Genomic DNA, 26,386 nt, shown 5'->3' on the forward strand with positions numbered 1-26,386 from the left:
TCTTTTTCAATGGGCAGTAATGGATACATAAGAGTAAGGCAGGTATTGAGTGATGTTTTGGCCAGCGTAGAGACTTCTTGAACTAGATGTTGTCCACATTTTTGGTTTTAATAAGCCTTTGATGAACATTGCATCCCCTGAGTTTCTGAAGACTTTTTGAACTTATGTATACTTTTAATCTGAAAAGTACTTGCCTCTAGTGAGTACCAAACTATATTATGCACTATGTGACAAACACCTTCCTTTTATTTGATACAAACTAGGTTATAATTTCGTAGCGTGAGCTATGAGAGTAAATGTTTTTTTCTTCTTCAGCTTTTCCTAAACATCCATGTTTTTATATACCTCAATGATACTCCTCAGGTTTTTGTCTTTCATGCTTTCTCCCATTACATGTGTTTTCTTGCTATGTATGGAAATTGTTTTGCACCTCTGATATTTATTCTTTGTCAATACTTTTTCTGTTTCTGCTTGAGTTGAGAGAGTGGGGTTGTTCAATAACAGAATCCACTGTACCTTTCTGGAATATCGTGCTATGTTGTGTTCTTCAGCTGTTCTCTAGTAATTCAGAATACTCTGTGGACATTTTCTGTTCTCTGTTGAATGTTGGACTGGTGTTCCTTATAAAACTGTCCACAGTGGCTAGAACTTTGTACCGAGTGATGGTAGTTACGTTGCAGCATATTTTATGCATGTATTTTGGAACACTTCTTTTCATGTGCATTATTTTGCCCTTATCAAAATCGAATTTACCTTGTCATTTTATTATCTAGTCACTCAATATGACAAGATTCTCCTGTTAGCTATTCAGTTTGTGCTGTGTGGTCAGCAGATATTGCCAGACATTACAACTAGTATGAAACTTACAAGCAAGTCAAAGTGTAGAAAGCTCAAGCAGTGAATGCAAATATGTGTGTTTGTAAACATAAAGAGAACAGAAACAAGTATACAAAGTTCACTATCTGCTCTGGAGAATGTGCTAAAATTATATATTCTTTTTTTCAGAATAACTAAGTGACATTTAAATGACATTTCTTTGTCCTACAGAAATCAAAGGAAAATACCAGAGTAATTTGTAAGCGCTGCAAGACAATGGTGGGAGAAACAGTATCATCAGGTATGGGATGTACAAACCAAACTAGACTCCACTGCATCAGCCATTGAGCACTGGAGTTTAAAAACTCTGGAGGAAAGTAGTTTATCAGTAAGGTGCAGGGCTGATTCCTGTGTGTTTGTCTCATTCCTTTCTGGAACAGCTGAGATTGTTACTTCCACTGTTAGACCTTGAAAGTGGCTTATGACAGGGATTTTCTTCTTCCATGTTTCTGTAGTGTATTTGGTTTATTCCAAAGCTTTGGAAGACTCAGTGCATGATTCCAGTTTACTAGGAATCCCAGTAAAAAATGAGGCCTGATAAACTATAGGTTGTTTATTTTGCTGTCAGTCCTACAGAATAATGGAAAGGTTAATTCAGAGCTTCAGCAACACAGAACTAGAAGCTAAAGATATGATTGATAGCAGCCAGTCTGGTTTCATGTGAAGGAAGCCTTGTCCAAGAAATAGGTTCTCTTTCATCATCATCCGATAATGAGATTATTGATGTAAAAACTGTCATTATATTGAATCAGCAGGGTTTACCTGAAGTAGTGTAAAGATGAGTCTCTGGTGGTTTTTAAAATGCAGTTATTAACAGGAGAGAATCAATGATAAGACTGGTACTAGTGGTGTTCATTCTTTCATTCTCCCTCTGCATCAGTCAGTGTGAGCCTGCCTTAGTTCAGAGATCTGGAGAATATAACAACTTTTCATAAAAAGCAAAGCCTGCATAAGAAATAAGTCATGAGGAGATGCAAGACAGAAGATCTTCTGTTACAGAAGGTTCTGATTGTCCTGTACAGGGATCTGAACAGTACAGGCTTTAATAAAATCGCATTTAAGGTAAGGTGTTTGAAAGCCCACAAAGCAGGTTGTGACTTTGGGAAAGCAGTGGTTGTAAAAGGACTTCAGAGATCGTCATGAATAATGGGTGCCTTAATAGCTAAACCTTCAGACGGTTGTAGCAACCAGTAATTGATGTGCTCAGTGGGGGTATGGGAAAAAACAAATGCTGTGTGGATGTGCAGGGATTTGGTTTGGACTCTGTACATGGCTGAAGTTATATAGCATATCCATTGTTTACAGTACTGTAGGAAATTTACATAGAGTTCAAAGAACAGACAAAAAACCTAATCAGGGATGTATGGTGTAAGTCTAGACACAACCATCTCTGTGAAAAAACACTAGAGAGCAGACTTGACTGTCATGCTTTGGTGCTTCCTCAGGAGCAGGTATCAGTGCCCTGAAGATAAAGCTAGATTAGAGTGGTGTAGCTGTGGAGGCCAGATTTGGCTTTTAAATTCCCAGGTCGACTATTCTTTCCCCCAACTCTATCCCCGTATACTTGGGTGATTTTTTTTCTTGGGAAATCCCACTTTCTATTTCTCTGCAAGCAAACATCTTAATTCCCAATGCTCTTGCAGCAGTAGCACCACTTCCTTACTCAGGGTAGCAGCTGGGGAGCTGGAGTGACTGAGCTGGCTTCTTTTCTTCCTGTCTTCCAGGACTAGGCACAACACGTAGCAGACTAAAATTTAACTTAGAAGTAAAAATATAATTTCCTAGCAGTGAGGATAATTAAAACCATGTAGTACTTATCTGGAGAACGGGTGGGATTACCAGGATTTTGGAATCTTTAAAACATATTAAGTATCTTCCGGAAATGCTTGCTTTCATCCAGTTTTAATGGTGTGTGTGGACAGAGATCAGAGGAGACAATCCCTTGCACCCTTGAAATTTATGGAACTGATCAATCTACTGTTGTTCACATTCTAAGGCTTAGTAGGATGAATTTATTGCTCTCTATGCTTAACCTGTTCTTCTGGGCCCCTGGCTAGGCAGTGTCTGTAGCGTAGATCCAGAATTTCAATATTATCATCTTTGACCTGACTTTATTGATGGGGGTTAAATTCTGTACTCAAACACGTCCATTTAGTGTTAAAGGCTGTCTTAGTGGAGCTTTTGGGGAACAGCTACACTGAGACTCAGAAGATACGCAGTATTAGTGTTGAGGTAATGTGACTTTTGGAAAGGAGTTCTATTCTGCTCTTTGAACAAAGACCAAAATTATTCTCCTGTGTGTGCTGTTATTAAAACTGTCTCTTGTGATTCACCGCAGCAGTACTGAGCAGCAGAGGGTACTAAAACACTTATGTAAGCTATGCTGATCTCAGTGCTTTAGGAAAGTTCTTTCAATTCATCTTTCAGGTTTGGCTTCAGCTCTTACTTGCTTTGTTTCAAGGTGATTGTTTCTAGCATTAAACAAAGATCAATATAGAAGACAAACTGCTGATCATGTAATTAGCTCAGAGCAGTTTTCTTCTGGCAATGTATGTTTTCTGTTACTGGTGGCTTTTCCTCCGACAAACCAAAGCAGAATTTGACCACCTCTTGATCGAACACTGAACAGAAGTTTATTTAGTGATACGGTGACTTACACTCTATTCTTAACAAGTCGGTTGTTCTGTTGTACTCAAAAAAAGTTTTTGTCGTTTTAGATACCGTTAAATATTATGTCACTGAGGTGATTATTCGACCATCTGAGGGAAGTTTCACCCCAACACCAAGGTAAAAAATAAAAATAAAAAAATCAGATGATTTGTTCACATTTATGTTTTAGGAAGGATGCTAGAAATGCAGTTAACATTTTAATTTCTTGAAAAATTACATAAAGTAACAAAGTGCTGTCACAGAATTAAGCTTTGTAAAGGTATTGTAGTCTGAATTCAGTCATGTATGATTTTGTTTGCTTCTCTCTGTGTGTGTTTGTGTGTGATGCAGGAGAGAGAGTTTATATAAGTTGTTGCAATGTCTCACTATTCAGGTGATAAGCCAAAATTTATTGATTTTGAACTATTTAAGTTTGCATTATGTCTAGTGACTGATGAAGAAAATGGAAGGTTATATTATATAAAGTTAAATCAAGTAAAGCTTGAAATATTTAACTGGAAATGACATTTTTGAATTTTCAAGAAATTCAATTTGATGTTAAGACTAAGATGAAACAGAACTTGATATAGCTATCTTGTGTCCTGTACTATCTGTTAGTCACAGTTCTTTTCTTTTGTGATTTGTATTTGAAACGTGCATCATTCTGAACTTTGTGTTCAGATGTGTAAAGTATACAGACAAAAGCTTTTATTCAGCATTTGACAATTGGCGTTGGTCAAAGTAAGTGATGTGGCACAATTTAGACTGCTGATCTATTAAAAAATTCATATGGCAGGAAATATAAAGTCCTCTAGTTTTGAGAAAGAGAAAGATAAAGAAGTCCCATCTCTCAGTAGAAAGTGATTGTAGGACTGTAGTGGAATTAACAGTATGGTGATACTCATATACTTGTACTGCATCGATATGAGTGAGTTGGTGCATGCAGTCGTTATGAAAACATATAATACGCGGCTATTTCTTAAACAGGTCTCAATTCATACAGAGCATGGTTGCTCAGTGTCTTGTGGAATTGTCCTCTGCTAAAAGCACGTTTAGATTCGCTGTAAAAGGGGACAACGGAAAAAGCTATATTCTGGTAAGATGTTTTTTTTATCTTTATCCTGCTGAAGAAGTTCAACCTATGAATCCCAGTTCCTAAAATGTATTGTTTATGCTGCTCATGATTGTACATTTAAAGAAAATTAAGAAATTCGAATTCTTGAAGTAGTTCTGAAGAATTCTGTTCAAGTAAGAAATTTATTGCTGTTTTTAATTTTAAGTAGATGTACATATGGAAATTGTCTCTATTAATATAGAAGTGAAAGTACTACAGGTGCATCACAAGTAGCACAGAAATAACACTGTGTTTTGTATTCAGAAATTATGGAAAACTCAAGTTTTTACTTTATAATATGTATCTCATCTTCTTGGTCCACTGCTTCTTGTCATTAATCACCAGAAGTTCATCAAATTGTATAGCATCTTTCACAAATATTGTCTTAAGTCAGCAGAGACTTCTAATGTAGTCAGTACATTGCATTGCAAAGTGAAGTGTAAACAAAAATAAAATTGCCTATTATACTTAATGTTCTAATGCTGTTAAACTTGATATTTAAATAGTGACAGCTAAATTCCTCAAACTGTTAAGATGGATAGGAATTTGGGTCTGGAATTATCTTAATACTATGCACTTGGTATAACCTTTTATTCACAAACTAGATACAGGCAAGGAGTTTGTAATTTTGCAGTTTGTGTGAGTAATTCATAGACACAAAGATAAAGGAATACATGATTGTGGATTCCTGCCCTGGATAAACTTATAGATGCACTTTGTTGAGGGAGGCAATCTAATTAAATAAATATATTAATAAATAAAACCTACATACACATTGTCCAAGTTCTGTGATTTCCAAACATCCAGATTCTGAGGTAAGTGTATGTATGTTGCTTTTAAATAAATCTTAGTGCCAAGATAACATCTATGCAACCACTGAGAAATACTTCTGTGATGATAAAGTAAGGTCTCATGAGCAGACTCATAATTGTCAGTATTTGTAATCTAATTGAGGAGTCATTAAAAATTGTGATTTTTCCCTTGTAGCATATGTTTTTCCAAGTCACCTAAAATTCTGATGCTTAAGTCTAGTAGCTTATATAGAATGAACAGGTTATTTTCTAACAGAAAAATCACCTTATTTAGCAGATTGCCATTACTCCTAAATCTGAGTTGCATTTTTGCCAATGTATTGATTAGAGGAGCAGGCTGAATTAGCATAGGGTTTGGCTTCTGATTGGCATCCTTCCTTTTTATAAGTGAGGTTTTAGTATTTTTTTGTGTGTTTAACCTCTGAAAGCCCTTACTCACGCCCAGGGTGAGGTTCTAGGTACTGTATACACACCAACAGTTGTTCTGGAGTCATGGGTTAAATCTTAGGACTCAGAGGCCTTGTGGACACAAGTGTAATGTGAGCATTGTTTATATTAATGTTGCAAACAGCTAAACAGTAAAAAATGTAGGTGCTTGAGGCTGTGAGTACACACTGATGCATCATGGACCAGCTATCCCACTTGTTTTGACAATAAGCCCAAGATCCTATTTCACAGTTGTGCCTACATACATGAATACACACAGCTTAGGCTGTGTGTAAGGTAATTAAGGTTAAGGTCTCTCACAAGTCTTTTTAGATTTCTTTTTAACATACAAATATTACATATACTTATTTCCTCTGTGTATATCACTTGACATTACCAGTTATGTTATTTGCAGATATCATAACTGAGTTTCTGTTGTTTAAGTTGGTGATAACCAAGTTCCTGAAAGCTGTATACTGCTTATGTTGTGGGGTTTTTTATAATTATTATTTAAAGGATGACAATAAATAAGTCTCCCAGGAAAAAAAAAGATGGCATATACAGATTTTTGTATTTGTCCTAACTGTGTCATTGCCCTTTTCACATTCTCTAAAAGATGAATAACTTGCCTCCTTGCTGTGCTCCACTGTTGAAGGGTTCCCTACCTTGAAGTTGCATGACTTACAAGCTGAGAATAAGGTGAGGACAGCAAGCGAATAGTGATATAGGAGAACACAAGCAAAATGGTACATTATTGGTCAGCATAGCAACATCTTAATAGAAGTAATTTTTTTTCTGTACTTATGAAAAAGGATAGGTTTGAAAGAGGTAAATAAGTAGATTTCTGGATTAATATAGGGAATTTATCCTATGAACGTGATGAACCTGATAAAACCCCAAAAGAAACGTATCTGAAAATATGGCAAAAAAAGGTGTGCGATAGTTTGGAGTGTTTGAATACTCATTCCAGTTTTGCAGTACTGAATAAAAGGTGGTTTTTTGGAGTGAGATTAAGCTGTAAAGTGCTTTGAAAGTAAGGCAGCTTGTATTTCAGGAATGAATGGAGAGGGAGTGGGAATATATCCCAGGAAAATAAATACGTAACAAAATGAGAGACACCTGTCAATCAGATACTGGTTCTTGAATCATGTCTTGGAGGGCATGAGCAGAACAAGTTTGCGTTTGTCACAGTTGGAGAGGGGGATGTTGCAGTCATCAAGATGTGAGATAATGAGTACCTGTTGAGACTTAACTACCCAGGTCTCTTAGCTTTATTCTTTGTGTAATATGAGGAAACCTCATCTTTATCTAACAGCCTGAATGTGAGGACAAGGAAGCTGTAATGAAAGATGTTTGCATTATTGACCTGTGTGATGATTTAAGTAATGGTAATGTTTGCAATAGCTAAGAAAGAACTAACAAGGAAGAACAGCTTTCTTTAGCCATGTTAAATTTGAATTGATGTCTGATTGTCTACAAATTGATGCTGCAGACACAGGTTGAGGTTTTAGGAAACTGATCACATAATGTAAATCATAGTATTTCACCTGTTTGAATCAAATATCACGAAGTGTAACTGAGATTTCAGCTTTTCTCATAAGAACGTCTTTGAAACCTATTGACAAGATGATCTAAAACCCAAACCAACACAACTAGAAAACCACCAACAAAAAACCCAAACGCTTTCTCCTGCTGCTGTCATTTCAGAAAATGTCATCAATCCACACTATGAATGGATTCTAAACTTTATATTTCTATCTTTCTGTAGAGATTCTTTTATTACTGGAGTTAACATGAAAGGGATTTGGTTGTGCAGGCTCTGCTGTACAGAGTGGTAGGGAGGAAGGAAAGATTACATTTTGAGTAACTTAGTTGAAAGCACAGATCAAAATTTGAAACTACATTAGCCAGAAGTCTCATGTCTAAACTGCTTTGAGTCAACTCACCAAATCTTGGTGGGTGATTGTTCATTCAGACCAAAAGCAAGATCAAAAAATAATTCATGCAAGAGGAGAAGAAGAAAATGATTGCCTGAAGAAGCAAATGTAGTTTCAGAAGTTGATTTTTTCATGGCCAAGTGTCTTTCCACCCACAAAGATTCATTTGCTTTTTCTGTATTGTGTACTAAATTATTAATACAGATCTGTTGTATTGCTGTTGAGACAAAGACATACTCTGAACAAGCGGTAGAATGTTATTGTGAGACGCCACATATCAACGCTTGTGGTAGAAGGAAGTACATTTCAGATGGACCATGCAAATGAAATGGTTTGATCGCTTTCTCTAAAGCAAGCTGCAGAAGGATTCTGAAAGGAGCAGACAGCTGTTGCTGCATTGTTTCCTAGAGTAGTTTGAAGGATATTCCCCTTTCTGAAAAGCATCCCAGGGGGCTTCTTCACAGGGAAGTGTTAATAATTTCAAAAGGATGGAACTCTGTTTAGTTAAAGCTAAGCGTGTTGGCAGTGGCCTGTATGTACAAGACACTTCTCTTTTTTCCCCATTTTCTTCAACATCTCTTCAACACTTGGCTTAAAGCATCGTGTGCAGTGGTCCTGACTAATGAGATATATTTTGCAGTTTCGGCTATGGGTGTGTACAGTGAGTTACCAGAGCGAAACTGATGAACAGCCACTTCCTAAGCCAAGTGCAGTTGCTTGTCATCATTTATGTGCATATGCTAAAGTGATTCTCCTCCTCCCATCTCCTCCCAAGACATCTTTATCAATATATCTCATTCCTCTTTTATGAAGCTTCCATTGTAATGTTCTGAGCCTTGGGCTCTGATAAATTGTGACTGTCACATTCAATTATGACATATACTGTGTGTCCTGTTAACAATGGTTTTCTCCCCCTACAGGGGATATCATCGTATGTCTGCTACCTAACATCACGTTTTACTTGAAGCTGATTAGGTCATGAGAAGCAGAAGATTACTCTAGTGAGCAGCACTGCATAAATCCTGTTTTCTCTGTTAAATTTTTCATATATAAACATTTCATATGGGCTCAGGACTTGTAAAAATTGATTTCCATTGGTAACTTGGATCACTTCATTCTGCAGGCTGTGATTAGAAGAAAAGCCTGACTTTTTCGTGCAGTGCTTAGCATGAAAGCCCCGAATCCAAGTTGGAATACTGATGCACAGTCACAAAGATTTAATTAGATCCATAATGTGATGCAAAAAGTTCAGTTTTCTCAAAACTCTCTCCAGTAAATATCCTGTGAATTCCTGTGAACATGTAGTGCTGAAGAGCGCCAGTCCCATTAGCAAGTTTGATAAAGATTTATTTTCCAAGTAAAGGTCTGTTACAACTGTTTCTAAATCCCAGTCTTCCTTTCAGACCACATTAATTGCTGTCTTTTTCCTTGCATGTCTTAGCTCTATCCAGTCATAACTGTCATGCTTTTTCTAAAAAACTTTAATTTCTGGCACTTCCAGTGGGCAATCTTTCAGTTCCCTGTCTTTACCCCTCAGTTTTTCAACATTATATGCTCGACTGATTCTTAAAAACCTATGAAATTAGAGAAATAATCCATTTGGTAGTGAAACAGACAACATGGGACTGTTTCTTTTGTTACTAGCAAAGGGTATGTGCTGCAGCCACAAAAAGAGGCAGCTTCACAGAAATAATGTTCTTAAGAGTGAGTGACTGTGATAAATCAGACATCAGTTTATTGTATTAACCTGTTTTCTCTACTAGAAACTGCAGACTGTGTGAATAATCAACCATGAACTTATGTTTTTTAACACTTTATTAGAAACTTTGTGAGAATATGGCTTTAGTATCAGTTGATTTAGGATCAGAGTAAAGGAACAAATTGAAATTGATGTAAACTACAGTAAAATAAATTATTTCTTCATTTCTAGATGTGGCTTTTAAATTCTGACACATTGCTAGTGGAGTCTTCAGGAAGTTCCTCTTCCCACAGTGTTTTTACACTGTTTGGAGATATTTTCATGCCTAGCTCTGGACCAGTGGGGACCTGGAATGCTGTCAAAGTCCTTTACCAGCCATGCATTAAAAGCAGGAATAAGGAGTAAGTACAGCCTTTTTTGACCTCAGGTTCTGATCTTTGATTTGTATTGCATTTCAGACCAGCAATATTTTTTTGAGGTTCTTTGGACAGTCTGTTCAAATGGCATACAATTTCTCTCTCTCTCTCTCTCCCTCCCTCCCTCTCTCTGCACCAGAGGAATAGTGGAATCATATTTGGTATTTGGAGAAAATCTAGTTGTTAAGTTTTTGCACTAAAGAGTTATGTTGTTTCTAGGGGCACTTGTAGATAACTTAGGTATGTAATACAAATGGAAGTTGTCTCCATTACACAGGAGAGTAATTGCTTTTGCGTTTGTGCATTCCCCCCCGCCCCTGTGTTAACTTTCAGAGCTTGGCCATTTTTCCAGCTCTTGGCAGAAGCTGGAAGGATGGTGGTGCTAGGAATCCCATGGACAATGGGTGAGTTCTGCCCATATAGTCTCAGACCATGCCACCCTGCAGCTGTAGCTCCAGGTGATATAATTCAGGGAGGAGGAAAAATTGAGGGGAGGTAAGGAGCATGGGCTGATTCCTGAATGTTGTGCAAGTTTAACTAGATCTTCTTCTTCGCCTTCAATTTCTGGGTTTTGTGTGAAAACCTGATCTCATCTGTCAAGTTATTTATGGGAATAACCCTCTCTGCACTCGCACAGTAAAGAATTTGGACCTCTGGTACAGCTGAAGCCAAGAGGGTAGAGGTGGCTAGTTAATAGTTCAGCAAATCCTACCTCCCTGTTCCAGCTTCAGTCTTGACCTTTTTTGCCTTAAAATTATGCTTTGTTTTGCAAGAGAAAGAGCTGTTCACAGGACTGGAATTTGTCTGTTTAAGCCAAGTTATCTTCAGCACTACAGGTGTTGTCTGGTGGGTCTCAGTAAATTAGCATAATAATCATCTTTGTATACATGGACAATGCATCTAACAATGTCTCTGTTAAAATATACTTGTGCATGTAGCCTAGCAGAATAACATAAGTAATGTTGTATCAGTATAGCTTACTCTCAGCATGTAGCATATCCTCAAAAGGAAAGTCCTTTTTTGATATGATTCAGCAAGTTCATTGAGTTATCTAGCCTTTCTGTGTTTAGCTTTAACTTGCTTTCAGCCCAGTGGTGGCATTAGTTCAAAAAGAAACAGGGCCTTGAGAGAAGGGAAGAGAGAAGAGGCAAGGAAGGTGGTTGAATATAATGCCATATAAATGTTTTTCTTGGATGTGCCCAAGTCAACTGGAGCTCTCATAAAGGAAGCATTTGATTTCAGCAAGCTTTGCAGTCTACATTATGAAAAGCATACACTGCCTAACATGTTAAAGCCTTCATCTGCTGGAGAACAAAGATAAGAGAATATTGATTAAGCAGTGGGTCCAATGTTTGCAGGTGATGGAATCTGATTTTAGCATAATTTTCTGCTTTTGTTTCTGCAGTGATAGAAAAGAAAGCATTGGTTTTGTACAGGTCACACTTAAACAGTTGTTTGGTTTTGTTGTTTTTCCTTTAAACACTTGGAAACTAGATGACAGATCTAACTATGTACAGATGTATTTAAAATTTAGAAGACATTCCCTCCAGATTCAGTTCGTATGCAGCTAATTTATAGCCCAAGACCTCATAAAAGTACAGCAAAAATGTTGTCTCAGACAAGCAACCATGTACGTATGAATTTAAATATTTTTGTAGGAGAAAAACACACCTTACAAGAACATGTGATTCATCATAGCGTTTATCCTGAATGTTGCCAAGTGTATCCTTTCATTTTTCAAACAGATCCAATACTGAATAACTGAAATTAACTCTTGACATGAGAGAATGCAAAATTCTAGTAGTCAGAGAAAAGGTCATAATGCATAATTAACATTATTCATGGAAGAGGACAATTACCTTTACTAATATAGTAGCTTCAGAAGCTGGCATTGGGAAACCTTTGTGATCTAAATGTTATTTAGTGATCCAAAACACATCTTAAAACACTATCATTTAAACTTATTCTTAGAGTGGGAGATATTGCAAGAATCACTACCTGTTCTAAAATGAATACTTCCCTTAGCACTTACAGAAGTGGTAAGGGAACTCTTACAGAAGTGTAACTTACAGTTTTGTCTTTCAAGTTTCAGTTCTTTATCACTGAGAACATGTAATTACATTAACACACATTGAGTTATGAGTTATATATTTGACGTGTTATTTAGCTAGAAGTCATATCTACTTAGTCACTTACCTAGCATTCATAAATGCTTTTCTTGAATAGAGTTCTCAGCGGCGGAATTTTACTGAGATTATAGTCAGTTCTTTCCAGTTCCCCAGACAGACTTGTTACGAATCACTTGTTTGTGAAGATTACTTTCTATTTATCTTTAGGATTTTGCAGTGAGCAGAAGGTTTTAATTCTCCTCTGACAGTAATTGACATCTTCCCTGTGCAGTCCCTGGACAAATGCAACAATGGAAGAGAAAGAACAGAGGGTTCTTTTTAAGGTTCAGAAACTGAAGTAACTATTGGTTTAGAATTGTTTTCCCATTTATATATTTCTAGTAAAGAACAGTAAAAAGGACATTAGCACTTCAGTATGTTTTCACTAACTCATCTCTTAGCTGGGTTGAAGTACTGCTTGGATCTGTGCAGTAAGTCTGAAGTCTTTCTGTATTACAGGAATGTAAACACAGCAGAACCAAAAATATCAAAACCAGCGTAGCTTGTTTAATGCAATGTGTTTGAGTTTAGATCTCAAATATTATTTCAAGGATTCTGAACGACGTGTCTGACTTCTTGAGTAGCACAAGTTCCAAATGCTTTAGATGCCCACATTTCAACAATAATTATAATACTTACCTTGCTTGTTTCTGCACACACACCTGCCTTTGAAATAATGCAAAGGTTTGAGAGCCCATGGTCTTCTCCCTGCAAGTGGGGAGTAAGCAAGGATACCTCGTGTGCAGGAAGCAGTCAACAGGTCTGCTTGTGACCTAGACCCCAACGGTTGCAAGGGATAAGCGTGCACTCTAATACCCTGTTACATGTCAGAGAGCCTTTTCAATTGTTGCGAGTCACTGGGTACACTCAGGTCCTGTCTGATTCCTGAAGTGGCAGAATCTGATCTGTGTGATGGGAGGGAAGCACCTTTCTTACCTTTGGACACTGGAGTCTGTGCTTAGTAGCTGGGCCATAGGTTAAGACAGATTAAGGTAATCTAGAAATAAAAGTGTTTATTTGTAATATCTAAACATAATAACATAATCACACATTTGTAAAACCGGGGTGAAGAAATGAAAGAAAATCTGTACTTAGTTTACTTACACAAGCATAAGTCTACTTACTGTCAGATAAATACATGGTTCCATCGTACCAGTTAAGGTCTTGGGCTTTGTGAAACTCTCCCCTGGCAAGCTGCCTCTGCTAGAGAGAGCCTAGCTGGGATTGCCTAAATTCACATTCAGGCACCTGCTGTTTGAAGTAACCCTTCGGTCTAGATTCCTTTGGATGCAGTTGAGTATTTCTCTTGGAGGGCCTGTAGTAGCTTTTATATGTGATCTTTCTTTTCCAGACTTCTAGGATGTCAGGAGAAATGTACAGTCTCACTCCAAAACTCATTTTATTCCATCTTTATTCAGGGCACAGTTTTGCAATTCTTCATAATTAAAATAATGCTTATTTCTGTTGCTCAGATACGGAAGTGTTTTTTCCCCTTAAACTAGGAATTATGTTCTGTGAACACCACCATGCTTCAGCGAGCAGCGAAACTCTCCTCCAGTAAATCACTGGCCTGTCCTTCACCATACCTTACATTCAGGATTACTCTAAATGTTAACAATGCAAAGGAAACAAACATTTGAGTAGGATAAATGTTCACGGTTCGTTACTGGCTGCTGAGTGTTACCAGCTGCAGTGATAATTAACCTCTTTGGAGCTATAGCTGTTTGGAGGTGGCCGATCCTGCTGTAACAAAAATGTGTTCTGAGTTAGGCTGAACGTTTCTGAGAAGGTGATTACCCCTTGCATGGCATCTACTGTTTTATTGACAACACGCCGATTCATGTTCCATTTGCTGATCCGTGTTGACCAGCAGATCCTTTCTGGTAGATTGCAGTCTAATAAGCAGCCTTCCTCTGGTTTTGTGCAGTTGGCCTTTGTCAAATTACATCCTAATTTTGTTCAGAACCTTCTCTGTTGGCTGTGGCCATTGTGATTTCCAACATGTGGTGTTCTGATGGCCCTTCCCAGCTTCGTGTTGTCTGTAAATGAAAGAAGCATCTCTTTTGTTCCAGTATCTGGGAGAGCAACTGAGATGTGGAGTAGGACCTAACTAAGAACATGTCATGAGGAGCCTCTCTCCATATACCTTTGTTTTGGCAATGAATTAGTAACAGTTGCGTGCTGGGTATTCTCTGTATGTTAGACTGCATTGCTTAAGAACATTCAGTAGCTTTTAAGTTATTGTGAAGTTAAGACATGGCTAGGTATATCCAGACATGCTATTTATAGTGTAGCTTTTGGCATTTCTCCTTGCAGAGCCCTATTCCTCTGATCTTCCTGAAGGTAGCCTTTAAGTTTTGTGTTGATTTGTATCTTACTCCTTCAGCTGTTAAAGAGGGCTGGAAACACTTAGGTGTGTGATAGCACGAGTTCTGGATGGGGTTGTCTGCAGTTAGGCTTCCAACCCTTGCGGGAGGTTTGTGAGCAATCGTTCTACAACAAATTAGTTGAAAATATATGCTGTCATTTCTTTTTGTCACCTATGAAAAAAGTATGTTATGGGTGTCGTTGAGTCCCATTACAGAAGGATGGCCCATGCATTTTCTGCTCCGTTCTTACTTAGATATTTATGGAAGATGTGTATGTGATTAAGTTGATTCCCTCCACTTTTCTCCACCTCTGAATCTGCTGTGCAGACAGAAGAGGTCTTCCTTTCAAGTTATCAGGTTCTTGGCAAATAACACCTTATGCAAACAACCCTGACTGCTGGGACTGATAATGGTAAATACTGCTGAAGTGAGATTGTCATAAAAATGTATGAAGAAAATTGAAAATACAGTTACATGGCAATTCAACCATAACTTGATCTCAGAAAATATATGTGAAGGTACAGTTAAAGGAGATTACACTTTTCCCTTTATGTGTGTGCTAGGCAAAGCTTTGTCAAAAAGTCATTGGTAGCTTTTTATTTCTCATATGCATCTAGAGTCTCTCTGAATGGTTTACAGGTTTTGCAGGAGCCTTCTCCTATGTAAGAATCTGCTGCTTATCATTTGAGAGTTGAAAAATGATGCAGAAATTGTTTGTTTTATTAGCTTTAGAGGGACAGAATAAGCTAGCAAATTCAGTTTGTGGCTGAAAACCGGGAGGTTTTGAGTCCCAGTGAATTTATTACAGTCAGTGTATAGCGAGCTGTTTATGAAGCTGTTACTGATATTTTCCAGAATGTTGTTTATTTGTCCCAAGAATGGCTTTTATTCTGTATGTAACTCTAGAGTAATTCACATCTCATCAAAGCACCAAACTGTGTCCTGTTTCACTGATTTTTTGTACGTCTGAAATAGAATGCCTTTTCATAGTGTTTCAGTAACTCTTGCCTGTAGAAAACACATGGGAGTGCACAGACCAAGAGTTGACTGACTGAGGAGTGACCAATGTTTCACTGTTCTGTGCTTTCTTTAAGGTGATTTCTGTAGTATAATAAACTTCTGGAATGATTAAATGAGTGGGTATGATTATAAATTGATCGTGAAAGATCGTTTTGTTCCAGATTTTTTTTTTCTCTTCCTTTCTTGAATTCTTTCATGGAAGCAAGTTAAAAGAGTTGACACCACGTTGAAGTTGGAAGAGGTAGGATTCTGACTGTTTTTTTTAAAAAGGGATTTTGCAATCCCAAATCGCTTAGCCATTTGATAATAATCTGATGAATAGCCTGCCTTTCTTCTTACATTGCGTGAAAGATGCTGATGTGTGTCACTACTCCTCTTGCAGGGTACTGCTGTTGTACTCTGCATTAGAAGTGTTAAATGCTCTGTACATACTAATTGGCAATGTAAAAGTAAGAAAATGACTGTAAGTGGTATTGCTTAGCTACTTCTTATGTTCTAATTTTTTAGAAAAAATAGATAAGTATGCTATTAAGTTCTGTCACATTTAATACGCTTTTGAATTAGGATTTGCAATTCTGTAATATGGTAGAATGAAAAAAATAATTCAGGCTTGTATATTTTTTTCCATATTATTCTTTGTATTTATTTATAGAACACTTTAATTCAGGTAAGCACCATTTTGATAGTTCTCGTGTCTCTGTGGTGCATATTGCTCTAGCTAAGCTCTTTTGGGAATCTCAGGATTGGAAATGAAAGCAATGTCAAGCTGAATGGGAAAAAATTGTGAAGTAAAAGCAGGTAGACTATCTGAAACTAATTTTAAAAGTGTAGTGTAAAAGAGCTGCATTGCCAGGTAGTTAATTCACCTTTTATAGGATGATAATAATGTAAGAAACGCCGTTCTGGGCCATAGCAGTGTACAGTCTAGCCCAGTATCCTCCCTCTGACATCCAGATGTGTTCTTTAGAACAGAGCATGTATGTGAGCTCCAGCACTTCTTCGTACTGCTCAGCTCAATTAGGTGTATTAACGATATTGGAGGGTACAGCTGTGCCTGTTTCCTTTACTATCTGTTCGTGTGTCTTCTGACCAGCAATTTGAGTAATTTTTTTTTTTTTGATCTTACTGGTGGTGTCTGCCTCCACAATCTCTTGTAACAGCAAGTTCCAGAAGTTCACTACTGCTGCGTAGTACTCTTTTGACCTCTTCTAAACTGATCTCCTGCTAGTTTCAGTGAGTTGCCTCTAGATTTGGGATTGGGGCTTTAGTAAACAATTCTGATTTCCTACTGGAAGATGAACATGGGGATCCTAAACTTCGCATTGGGATTACAGCATGCAGCATTCTTGTTGATTACATTTAGGTGTTAGTTACTGGCTGGTTTGCTGGAGGGTCAGCAATGTCACATCTGTTCAGGTCTTACTATAACACATATATATCTATTTAAAATACCCATTTTGCTTTCCTTGTAAAACTGCTGTTTTGAAAGCCAGATAGCCTAAATGCAATAGTGATCCGCTGGGGATAAATTCATAATCGTATGTCAAGCTATAGCAGCTTTTCACTTAAAGGCTTACACTTCATTTCTCACAGACTTAGAGAGACTGTTAGGTTCACTCGGGGACTGTAAGTACTCAACTCCTGCAATGTCTTTTAAATGCGGGATCCATTTGAGTGGGCAGGAATCCGATAACGAGCCAAGAGTGAAAAAATAAAACTTATAAAAGCCTGCTGGACAGAATGCTGACAAGAACTATTTAAACCTCAAAACTTGATGTACTAAATTCTAGGATCTTGGTCTGTTTTAAATTACTTAGCATTTGTTGTTTCTATTGTGTTTCTCCATGACAGGCTGTGTAAACTAACAGTACTTAGATTAACAAAATTATTTAGGCTGCTAATTTAACTTGCAATACTTTTTAAATCAGTAAGGCTAAAGAAGATTGGGAGTGTATGACTTGAGACCAAGGAAGGCTAATTTGTGAAGTTGTTCAGGATATTTCCATTTGTGTGTGACAACAATAGGATATTGTTGTTGGTTGCTTATTTTGAATGCTGTTAAGCATCAAAACAGAACAGGCAGTCCTCATGCTGGCTCCTCTGCGTACTAGCCTTAAGCTATAGATGAAGTAACTTGTACAACTAATAGGTGTAACAAGTGGTACCTGTGTGAATATGAGTGTTTGAGGAAGAAGAGGAGATCTGACGGCAAAGGTGGAAGGTGGTGTTCCAGGAATATAAATTTTTGCAGAATTTTAGAATTTCAGTCAAATAGTTACTGAAGGCAGGACTATTAGATCTACTCAGAAGTGAGCTATTTGATTGACCATGCCCATTTTCCTTCTGTCTGTTGTTAAAAGAGTTACTAAATTTGGTTTGCATTCTTCCCAAAGTGTATGCATTACCATAATACCTGTTAAGCCTTCAAATTTTTCCTTACTTCACCGTGACACTGACTGGATTCTGATATTAGAGCTCTCCATAGGCCTGGAGGCAGGAGTGCAGGAGTAACTCGAGTGCTTCTGTGGGCCCTGATTTCGCTGGCTTTCCTGGAGAAAGCAAAATTTTACCATGTCTCATTGAAGATGGCTCTTCAAGGAAATGACTGCAGGCGTGTTTGTCAGGATGTCCGTGTCTCCAGTGCTGCAGCTGGGGCTCTTCAGCTGGTACCGAGCAGCTGCATAGTATCAGTAGCAGAACTGGTTAGAAGTTGTGTTTTAAACTAATCACAGTTTTTGTTCCCCTGTAGACAATGATTTTTCTGAACCCTCCAAAACTGTTTTATTTTAATATGGAACTATTGAATATTGTTGAGGTATTTGCACTTTCATGTGTATTTCTTTTTCCTTGTTGACTGGCTTCCCGACTATTGTGTGTCTTTCACAAAGCAATGTAGCTGAGCGATGTCATGTGTTCATTCATTTTTGTCTGAAGTTGGTGTCTTGTGATGGAAATAATTGTGTGGCCTACGGAAAACACTGCTGAAGCATTCTAAGTGTTTTTTACACTTTTTTCCCCCCAGATTTTAAACTTCCTCCTCTAGAAGCTGGGGAGTAGCTTTTAAGTGGGGCAGGGGGGTTGGGGAGAGAATCCAGCATAGTTTTGACTAGCTGGAATTAATGCTGGTAATGTAAAGAATCATCTTCTGAAAGAGGGACTTAAAGGGACTCTAAGAACAGCCATCAGATATTTAATGATTTCATGCATTTTGAATCCAATATTCTTAACAAATGTAAGGGTTACTGGTTGTAGTTGTACCTAAAAAATCTATCCATTGATAGTCTCTACTTTCTGTTTTCAGCTGTTTGCATATTAGTGTTGCAAACTGCTCTTCAGCTGTCATATTTCAAACAGAAGTGGCTGCTTGTCATTAATATTATAAAGGTCTCTGATTTTTCAAGCATGTCATGATGATTAAGAAATACAAACTCTGAGCTGAGCTGAGAGATGTTATTGAAAACTATATTTTGTTTTTCTGAAACTGATGAAACTCACTGGCTAGTGCATGAAGAAATTGATTACTGAGAAGCTGTTTTTTGCCCCCCAACATAGCAATTCTGCAGACATCTTTGGCATCTCTGCAGCTCTCCTTTACACATAGGACCGGTGAATTTAACACAGTTGTCCAGATGAGTTTCTTGTGTCACCAGTTAGGTCTGATGAAAGTATAAGTCAGCAGATTGCTTCAAGAACATAGGGTAGTAGTGCATACCAGATAACGGTAATGTTCACTGATTGCCTTCAGTAGAAATTGGAGAGAACGTACAGATATAGTTGATTATGAAAAAGTTTAGACTGGAGATTTGAAGCTTTCTAATATCAGAGCAGTGAGGTTCCTGCAGAGCCTTCTAGTAGGAATAATGTTGTCAAGAAACAGAATTGCTTTTAAGATCAAGTGTAACAGAATTGCAAAAAGGAATGCTTCGACACAGTTGCTGTTTTTTCAGGGAGATGAGCTTTCTGGATGGGAGATGCCTTGTAGTTCAGTTTTCCAACTCTGTCATGGACCTGCCAAAAGACTTTGAAGTTCACCTTCAACATATTTCTTTTGCTGTCTGGAAGCTCTTCAGTGACCAGATTGCATGTACATGGAGAGCTGCACTGGTACCACGGTCTTGATTGAGCTGCTATTCAAGAGTTTAGTAATTACCGATTATGGCATTATTTCTTTACTTGTGGTTGTTCTCCTACATCTAAAGTCCGTTCTAATTAACTTTATTTGCAGAGGATTTATAGTACTTTATCTGCAGCTGTCTTACTTTCAGCTGCTGTACCTTGGCTTTGAACAAGGTCATCTACTCAAAGGCTTCTCTTCTCATTGAGCTCGTGTCTGTGTCTCAGTCTTTCCATGCTTACTTTACTTCCTTTCATCAAAGCTGGGTTTTAGTCTGTCTGTAACATCAGCTCCTGCATCAGCATTGACTTAACTTGGCTAAATCTAGATTTAATCTTCAGTCTAGATCCCCTCTCTCTTCCTGTTTTCTTCTGTTGCTCTTGCTCATGTCCAGGACTGAGCTCCCAGGCTCTATGTCTCCGCTTCCTGTTCCTCGTGCTGCTAAGCTGAGACTAGGTTTCCGTGCTTCTTGATCCATAAATTTTATGAAAGCTCATAAAACTAAATTAAAGAGCGAAAATAACCTGGATTCACTGATCTGACTGTATCAAGGTACACGTGTGTGCGCAGTGCAGCCCCCACAGTGCTGTCTCGGAAGGGTGGCTGATGGCGTGTGTGATTCCTCCAGCTCTGCTTTGTGTCAGCAGCAGGACTGCAGGAGCTGCACAAGTGCTGTGGAGGGCTCCATCGATGTAAGCGTGGGTTGTACAGACACCGTTAAATCTCTGCCGTGACAGAAGGGGAAAGCTTCAGAGCACTTGAAAGGGAAAACTTGGGAATTAGTTCTGAGGAGAGGAGGTGTTAAAACTAGGGACAGTTTTGTGAAGGATGGAGTGGTGATTTGTGGAGGAATATTTCCATGCACAGAGGAAACCTGACAGACATGTGAGGACACATACTGGCTGAGGACAGGGAAAAGGGGCTAGTGGAAAGTTGATCTTTCCAGATTGGCAATGAGTCTACTGTGAGGTTTCAAAGTGGGCTGTGGGATGTAGTAAAATAAGGTAGTTTGGACACGTGTGACCTACGTCAAAAACATTGCTGTGCCAGTTTATGCTTTTGAATTAACTTTAATGTTATTTTTAAGAAAGGAGGCTGTGTTCTTGACTGCTGTTTTTTGGAGTTTTTTGTTTGTTGGGTTTTTTTTAGGATTTAATTGCTTGTTGGATTTGACTTGTAGCCACACCTGATATTTTAATGTCAGTGTTGTGTTATAACTGCAGAGAGTAAGCATTTGTACAAATTTTGGGACAATCATATCAGTGAAGACAGACAACAATGATAAAAATAAACTGTTCCAGGAAAATTACAGCTTCAGTGGGAAGGGGAAGATACGGCATATGTGAAGTTCTAACTTTAGTAATTAGGCTTTTGTTTGATGATAGTTTGGATTGATTGGGTGGAAATAATAAATTTTGCTGTCAGTGAATTCTCAGGATCAACCAGTTCTGTAATTCATGGTATTCCTTACTTTGCTGCAGGTTCATGTATTTACATCTTGAAATACTGAATTTCCTTCTCTTCTGAAGTCAGTACACCAGAAAAAAGAAAACTTTAAAGCGGCAAGCAGAGAGCTTTTTGTGAACAGTGATTACAGCTTTTATTTGTACAGCAGGATAACTTCTCCCTTTGGATTCAAGCATAATGTTCTGGAGTGCCTGGTATTTGTGAATACTTCTATATGGAATATCAACAGCACTGTGGAAGTGATTTAGTTTTACCCAGAGGTTTAAAAATCAGAGGCCAGAAAACATTTTCATCTTTATATTGTTCTGAAAATCCATTTCAACTTCAGAAATGGCCTCCTGCTAGGTATAATAGGTCTTAAAAAGGGAATTAAGGTTTATGAAGCATATGCAAATCTTCATGTGGCACAGCTGGTAGGAATAACCTGCATGAGAACATCCAGGGAAGTGCTTTATGCTGTGGCCAGGGAACCCAGAGCTGTAAGTACAGGGCAAGAGCAGCACTGTGCCATCGCTGGTCATACAAACGATTGGTTCATTCAACTTTGATTTAATTTGATCTTTTTTTAAAATAATTTTTCTTTTCTGCTTGTCTACTTGATTATGATGAGGAAGTAAGTGTTACTATTTGTTGCCACTCTAGGACCCTGAACGCACACCTATTTCGGTACTGTTAGGACAGCACAGTGTATCAAAGACACCATCCCTCTGGTACTAGGTGCTGGCATTGAGGCTGCTGGTTGATCCGACAGCAGTGGTGAGGAGCAGTGAGAGGTAGGCTGTTGGAGAGAGCTGGTGGGAAGATACTGGCATCTAATGTGAGTACAGTTCACATCATTTGCCTAGAAGGTTCAACCTGCAGCTCTGTCCTAATAAGTGATAGATGAGCTGTGAGCTCTGTGGTTATGGGCCGTATTTTTGACATAGTGCCTAATGCCATGCTCCCTTGGTTTGTGGTTAGGGCCTTTACTGGGGACTGCAGTATGACCACTGGTAACGAGACAAGGGGATGTGACACTGCTTACTGCGTTTGCTGCCCGCCCATGGAGGATACCACCTCACTGCTGCTCTCCCTGTGCTGCCTAGATGAGGAACTTAAGCTGTCTTGTTTAAGCCAACCCTGCTTTTTGGTTATGGTCTTAGCTGTACCAACTGTTTGCTCTCCTTTTGCAGCACAGACATCTGAGCCACTTGACAGTCAAGTCCTCAGCTGCTGCAGTTTAGAGCATATGGTTGAAGGTAAATTGTTGCCAGTTTTGGATTGTTTAAAGACACTGCACTGTGAACGGTGGCAGTTTAGGAAATGAGTGATGAGCAGTTCAGATCTCCAGGCGGGGTCAACAGCTGGGACCAGTATCTTCATCAGCTATCTCATCCCTGCTCATCAATCAGGTCACTGAATACCTAAAACTGAGTGATGCTAATACCTCCTTGCGTGCTCACAGTGCATGGAAACAACAGGTTACACCGGCTTTACAGCATTTAAGCATTGGTTCTGCATGTCTTCTATTTACAGCTGTAACTACTAATTATTTTTTAAATTAATCATTACTTAATAAACCTGTGCTGATTTATCATAATTGGATCTATAAATTCATTTCTAATGGCTAGACGCTTGAATTTCAGCAGTCCCTTCCCTAAGGCCACATTAGTCAGCATGAGCTCAGACTGATACGTAGACATATTTTTTTCCAAACTCATAAGGAAGTATAAAAAATTTATGATGTTGCTTTAACAAGACCCACTGGGACTTGGGATTATTTATCTAAGCCCTTGTTAAAGACAAAAACTTCTCTATGTTTAGCCATGCAGAGCAAAGCTGCTCTTCAGACAGTCCAGAGCACTTTAAAATGAAGAGAATTTGATAAACGTAGAACTGAAATCATGAAGAGAAGGATGAAGGATCTTTCCTCTGTATCCCTTTACTGCAAAGCCAAAGTTACTATTAACCGCTAATATAAAAAGAAAAATGGAGTGACAGCACCTCTTGAATTTTAAGGCCATTTCACTGTACTAGGAACCAGCAGGGGAAGACTTTTATCATTGTTAGAAGGAAACTACTTGTGACACTGAAGAAAAAAACAGAAGATGAAAAAGATCTGTCTCATTCTTTACAGGAGGATTAATTCTCCTGTACAATTAAGCTGATTTCTTTACCTCATTCTTCAGCACCCAAATCTCTGTTCTTTCTCTGTGAGGTAATTTTTACTCATGTATACCTCTGTTGGGACCTCAGTTTAGTGTCCCCCTACTGCCTTCTCCTAGGAAGCTATAGGAGGAGAATTAAATGGAATGTATTTCATGAGGTACTTTGTGTTTAACTCCCTCTTGTTTTCTTTCAGTAACTAGGAAATTAAAGTGTTTCTAAGGGCTTGGAAATTAAAAATCTCATATAAAATTAGACCATTTAATTAAATTATAAAAATTGAAACTAATATTTTTAGGAAAAATATTTTACAAGAGGCTATAGTGTGGTTGGTAGGAAGTTTTAAGTTTCAGATTTTCAAAGTTACAGAGTTGCTTTAGACATTTCCACTTCTGTAAATCTGAGCAATCTGTATATCCAGAAACTTTAAAATGTTCTTTGTTTCTCTCAAGAAATTAGCCATCTATATACTGAGCATGACATTCTAGTGCATGGAATATCCCTTTGGCCAGTTTGGGTCAGCTGTCCTGGCTGTGCTCCCTCCTGGCTTCTTGTGTACCTGCTCACTGGCAGAGCATGGGAAACTTGAAAAGTCCTTGACTTAGAGTAAGCATTGCTTAGCAACAATTAAAACATTAGTGTGTTATCAGCATTATTTTCATACTAAATCCAAAGCACAGCATTGTACCAGCTACTAAGAAAAAAATTCACTCTATCCCAGCTGAAACCAGGACACTGATGAAGCCCCAAACCATTACCTTTTTTCTCTTGAATATTTTTTTTTCTGCAGTATCTGTGAGATTCTAGAGTTTGTCAATAATGGGTATTGAAACTGGGCACACAACACAGTTGCTGCTACTCTGTAGATATTTTAATCAGATTTACCAATTTAGAAATCATCTGGTAGCTGTTTTGGACAAGTGACCCACGTATTTTTGGACTGACTTCAGTAATGTCTTGGTGAGAAGAGGAGAACTTCAAACAGATGAAACTGGAAACAAGTCAATCGCAGCTGAAATTAGAAGCTGAAATAAAATAATTCTTGAATTTGTGTTTGTGCTGCTTAGAATTATTATAAGAGTTCGAGAATGGTACTTGTGGTCTTTAAATCTTGGACACTGATACTTGTTCCTTTTGAAATAGATAACTAATAAAATTCCTTGCTAAGGTGGTGCAGCTTGGTTCACTGCCCCTATTTTCATTATGAGAAGTTTTGCTCCTATTTGAAAGCTAAGTTCTTTTCTGTCTGCAGCTTTAAACTTCTCTTATGCATTTGCTCTTTGAATAATTTGCTCATCTGAGAACTGAAGGGGTGAATGGAAGCGAATTGAATGCCGTTTCAAATGAGACAAGTCTTTTATTTCTTAAGCACCGTGGCAATCATCTGACCCTTAACGACTCCAGGCAGACCACTGGTGAGGTTTTTGCAATCTTTCATTCTGAACTAGTTCAGATTTTTTTTTTTGTATTTGATCTGCCATGCCACTGTTTTGAATGATGGATTTGGGCTTTTTGATTGCCTGTTTATCAATTTTTCACATTTTACATGGTGTGAAGTAATTCTCAGATGCTGAATGTAGCATTTGTACATGGGCAAGTTTTCTGTTGAGGTAAAGCATCCTTGTATTTGTGATAGGTTACTTGACACCATATGTTTTATGTTCTGCAATATAACATCTCTTTTGGATCATTTTTAAATTAAGGTTATAGTTTCAGGATGAATTGTAAAGAAACCTCAGGAGAGTAGTGCTATTGATAGCAACTGGGCACTCAAAACTCAGGACATGCCCGTATTGATAAATGTCTTCCTCCTGAGTCTTCCTCATATATTTTGATTGGAGTTTCCAACCTGTGGGAGGGAAAGGAGTGAGGAAAGTGTCTGTAAAATCATTCCTGTAGGAAAGTTTTGTGGAAGTGTAGCCCAGGTGAGAGCAGAGTCATTTTGTGTTTTCTTTGGGGCTTCTGCTTGGTGTCATGATGCCTGGAGGGGCTGAGAGGCAGCCTGTTGTCTCAGTCTCCAGGTGGGAAGGTAGGCTAAGTACAGGAGATGCTGGCTACTGTGCATACAAGTAGGAAGGTGAATAGAGGTAACAAGCAGAGTTGTCCTTTGATAAGGTTCTGTAAGTTCTTGAGGTTGGTTTACGGAAAAAGTACACTGAGGCAAATAATGTTCTCTTTCTCTGGGGAAATGAAATGTGTGTAACTACTTTCTGTCTGCCTCACCGGTTACCCCCACCCTCCTTCTCTTGCCCCTGACTTTTAAATACATTGGACAATTTTGGAGATAAACAGTCGGAATGATACTGTTCACACAATTTCTGTAAAACAGGTGGCTGTATAGAGGAGGGCATCCTTGTTAATCCCCCAATGACAAAAAACTGTAGGTTGAAAACAATGGTTACAAGAACAATCTGCTGAGGAAGGCAGCTGGTCCACCAGACATCGCTAGTCCCATGAACAGTTGGAAATGTATCCTTGAACCTACACAAATCTTTCAAGGGTGCACTGTTTAGAATTACTGTGCGTTTACTGTAGAGTAGCCATATTGACGTCAGCGGTTGCTGTGAAGGAGCTTCTACATAGTAGTTTTTTCTTCTACAGCCCTACTGTGCACTTCTGCCCTTTAGGAAATGAGTGTTATTAGAGGCTGCTTACTCCCATTTGCCAGGGCAGTGGCCCTTCTTTTTTCTACATACTTGAAGTGTTGGAAGGTTAAATAAATAATAGAAATTAAAAAAAAAAAAAAAGAGAGATGTAACCTCAGAATTTGAGTACTGGGTTGATACATGCTGGGAAGGGAGGCTTTTTAGGTCAGTGGTGCTGCTGCTCACATTTGATACTCCTTGTAAGTGAGATTGCACCAGTCAGGCTTTTAGCCATAGGTCAATAGCACAGTGCTCTCTGTCCTCTGCATCCATCCCAAGCACAGTAGTCTACAGTTATTGCCATACATTAGGGAAATTATGAGCCATCTGTTCTAATGTAGAGTAAGATGTATCCAGGAAGGAATCAAGAGGTGCTAAAGGTGAAGAAAAGTATTTTGAGGAGCAGGCAAAGCTATCCATTCATTCTGAGTTGTAGGCATATCCAAGAAAACTGCAGTCTAGAGTGAAGAACTGTTGCCAGTCTAGATGGTGATGACCATCAGCAGTGCCGTCCTCCAATATGGTGAAT

The 26,386-nt window shown here is 38.3% G+C and overlaps 1 protein-coding gene across 5 annotated transcripts in view; it reads left to right on the forward strand.

The window, feature by feature from the left end:
* UBE3D (ubiquitin protein ligase E3D) overlaps positions 1-26,386 on the forward strand; it is an 84,526-nt gene that overhangs the window by 15,295 nt on the left and 42,845 nt on the right. For 3 of the 5 annotated variants that reach the window (XM_055714051.1, XM_055714052.1, XM_055714049.1), the window contains exons 5-8: positions 1,048-1,117; positions 3,594-3,663; positions 4,513-4,621; positions 9,745-9,914. In XM_055714051.1, coding sequence (XP_055570026.1) covers positions 1,048-1,117; positions 3,594-3,663; positions 4,513-4,621; positions 9,745-9,914 — 419 coding nt within the window. Of the gene's footprint in view, positions 1-1,047; positions 1,118-3,593; positions 3,664-4,512; positions 4,622-9,744; positions 9,915-21,081; positions 22,213-22,239; positions 22,638-26,386 lie in introns of those variants that run through there. The other 2 variants (XM_055714054.1, XM_055714053.1) reach the window with 2 other exon arrangements.

The sequence above is a fragment of the Falco cherrug genome, chromosome 6, assembly GCF_023634085.1.
Source record: "Falco cherrug isolate bFalChe1 chromosome 6, bFalChe1.pri, whole genome shotgun sequence".
NCBI classification, from domain to species: domain Eukaryota; kingdom Metazoa; phylum Chordata; class Aves; order Falconiformes; family Falconidae; genus Falco; species Falco cherrug.